The sequence below is a fragment of the Dipteris shenzhenensis genome, chromosome 1 (genome assembly GCF_047967505.1).
Source record: "Dipteris shenzhenensis isolate YYH24624 ecotype China chromosome 1, Dip_SZ_1.0, whole genome shotgun sequence".
NCBI lineage: Eukaryota > Viridiplantae > Streptophyta > Polypodiopsida > Gleicheniales > Dipteridaceae > Dipteris > Dipteris shenzhenensis.
In genome coordinates this window covers 36,688,210-36,690,982 of record NC_141596.1, presented here as the reverse complement: position 1 = coordinate 36,690,982, position 2,773 = coordinate 36,688,210, and the positions used below count along the sequence as shown (strand labels likewise).

At 43.8% G+C, this 2,773-nt stretch overlaps 1 protein-coding gene across 1 annotated transcript; it reads left to right on the top strand.

The window, feature by feature from the left end:
* Nucleotides 1-1,243: 1,243 nt before the first annotated feature.
* On the top strand, nucleotides 1,244-2,348 carry LOC147905763 (uncharacterized). Its single transcript, XM_087376395.1, has 6 exons — nucleotides 1,244-1,334; nucleotides 1,443-1,575; nucleotides 1,662-1,733; nucleotides 1,843-1,986; nucleotides 2,099-2,170; nucleotides 2,297-2,348. The coding sequence occupies exons 1-6, from the start codon at nucleotides 1,244-1,246 to the stop codon at nucleotides 2,346-2,348; spliced, it is 564 nt and encodes a 187-aa protein (XP_087232521.1).
* The last annotated feature ends 425 nt before the right edge of the window (nucleotides 2,349-2,773 follow it).

The following is a 2,773-nucleotide window of genomic DNA, read 5'->3' as shown; positions in this document are numbered from 1 at the left end:
TCTAAGAGACACTATAGATGCAACAACTGATTCCCAAAATTAATGAAACAATGGACATAGCAACAAACCAAAGATCCACAATGTGACTATGTATGAAACAAGAGATCCATTGTGGTTGATGGCAAGATGAAGATGGGTTAGAAAGATGAGAAGAGTATGAGGAAGGGATCCAAAAATGGGAGAGTGTAAGGTTCACTCTCCCAATTTCATTTTCCCAAAATATCAAGATTTTCCCAAAATTACTAATACGGTATGTTTATAGGAAGGAGCAAGAAGAGACGAGAAATAAGTGACTTGAACATGAGCCACGATGGCATGTAACATTGAAGGAATTCTATATGTAGCGACGAATAGAAGTATAGATGCTAGGTGGACATCATTGAGATGATCTATTTTTGGAAGATACATTGGCTTTTGGCGAGGCTCATCATGCCACGACTAAATTGAAACTTCTCAAACACATGAGAAGGCATGCACAAGGAAAAATGATGTAGAAGAATGCCAAGGAGAGAAGACGAGGCATGAAAGTATGCAGAATTTGGAGGAGAGAAAAGATGTGGTAAGAATCTGGCTATGAGACCCATGGAAGACATAGAGCATGCAATTAGAATTGTGTCCGAAGCTATAGTTCGCTCCTTTTGTGCATGGTCCCACATTAGTTCATTGTATTCTATTTTGGAAGGCAATGCTTATAATGAACTTACATGACTTTTACTTGTTTTGTAATGGAAAGTTTATTTATTGAAAACTTTCTTCTTAGTTTGTCTATCGGCGTTAAATGCTGACGTTATTTCATAGTATGTGCATTCGCGTAAAATCAGATATTTTGCATGAGTGCAAAAATCATTCAAGGATAGCGCATGTGCGCTCTTCGCGTACAGCATGCTTCATAGCTTGCATCCTCACATCTAAACGTTCCATTGGACCAGATCTAAACTCACATTTCAGGATTCTGTCCATAAGTGCAAGTGCGTGCCCTTGATAGTGGTGTTCCTGATTTTGTGCCGTCATTATTTCGCAGATGGCAGTCCAATGCAAATGCTTAAAATGTGGCGATGAAAACGATTTTGCAGTTAGCCATGGCAACGAAGACACGCCGATCCGACCGACTGCACGAATCGGGGCCGACTACGTGCTTCTTGCAGCCTATATATACACACCACCAGCAACCTTCCATTCACAATCAACGCCTTTTAACAATCGATTGCCTCTCAGCTACGTTCATCATCTCCAATCAGCCGCCATGGAGCGCTCGGGAGCTGCTAAGCACTCCATCCTTTCTGCTTTCGCCTTATGGGCTCTCCTGCCGGCTCTCGCTCGCGCCAACCCGGAGGGTAAATATTAGGCTTCTACTTTGCATAAGCCTTCCCTCTTCATGCAATAGCGTATACAAATATAATACATTGCTTTCTGCTAACCGATCAACGGCTTGTATCTTACAGTGGACGCTCTGATCGCATTCAAAAATGGGCTTAACGACCCGCAAAACGCCCTCGCCAGCTGGGATCCCAACCTGGTGGATCCCTGCACCTTCTTCCATGTGACCTGCGACGACAACAACCACGTCGTCCGAGTGTACTCATCTACACACCACCTGTTAAACGCGCATTTAATTTGCTCCCTAATATGTTTCGACTCCTCGTCCTGAATTTTTCGAACAGGGATCTGCCCAACTATGGTCTTTCCGGTCCGCTCTCTCCACAACTTGCAAACCTTCCGTCTTTGCAGTCCCTGTGCGTCTTCCTCACTCTAGCTTCCCACCATGTATACTCACCTTCAGTCAATAAGCTAAGCTAAGCGAAGCTTGTCAGTCATTTGCTCTAACGATCTCTCTTGTCGCAGCTCCGTCTTTCTCAACCACTTCTCTGGGTCCATCCCCAAAGAACTCGGCAGTCTGCCCAACCTCTTTGCTTTGCAGCTCCAGGACAACGATCTCACGGGGCCCATCCCCTCTGAGTTGGGCAATCTTTCCAATCTGCAGTTTCTGTGAGTAGCTGAAATATTGTCCCTGGACTGTGAATTACTTTATGCACGACAAGCCATCGAAGTTACCTTAGTTACATGACTCCTTACCATAACATTCCGTTTTCTCGCGCAGGCATCTCATGAATAATGGTCTCTCGGGCCCTATCCCAACGAATGGCGTTTTCTCCAGGTTCACTGCCGAAAGGTGAGCATGTCTCTCGCGAGCCACCTGAAAGTTGTATAACGATCAAGTAAAGGCATGCTTGCTCTCCAGATGCCTGAGATTTCCGCATCTTGCTCACCACCTCGTTTGTCAATCTGCATATTGCAGCTACGCAGGAAACCCTGGACTCTGTGGACCGGTGATCAACAAGCCATGTTAGCATGATCTTGATGTTGCGACTCCTGCCACCTCTGTTTTCGCAACTTTCAGGAGTTTCCGCATCATCCAGCGCATGCAGCTCGATGTTGGATTTAAGATTTTTGTAATACGGCTGTATTTTTGCCCCTTCCAATTGATAATTACGGTGCTGGTTGGCTTTTCTTACCAAAAAGTCTTTCATGCTTCAAGATCGTCTTCTACTACGGTTATTAAAGTTAACTCTAATATAACTGTGTTTAGTTAAGTTTACTAAAATAAGATGAAGTTCAAAGAAAATAGGTTGTTCAACGGTGCCCCTTAGAGTTAGCTCTTAAAGAATGGATTCATTGAGGCATTTTCTTTGCAGCTTTAAAACCATACACTATTGTTTTATGGAATGTGCTCAAGATGGTACTAAACTTCTTGAGATCTATGGACCAAATTTAA

Bases quoted from the DNA above. Each gene is read 5' to 3' on its own strand.
- LOC147905763 (XM_087376395.1), top strand. From the start codon at position 1,244: ATGGAGCGCTCGGGAGCTGCTAAGCACTCCATCCTTTCTGCTTTCGCC. The intron at 1,335-1,442 runs GTAAATATTAGG...TGTATCTTACAG, and splicing joins CGCTCGCGCCAACCCGGAGG to TGGACGCTCTGATCGCATTC. The intron at 2,171-2,296 runs GTGAGCATGTCT...TGCATATTGCAG, and splicing joins TCCAGGTTCACTGCCGAAAG to CTACGCAGGAAACCCTGGAC.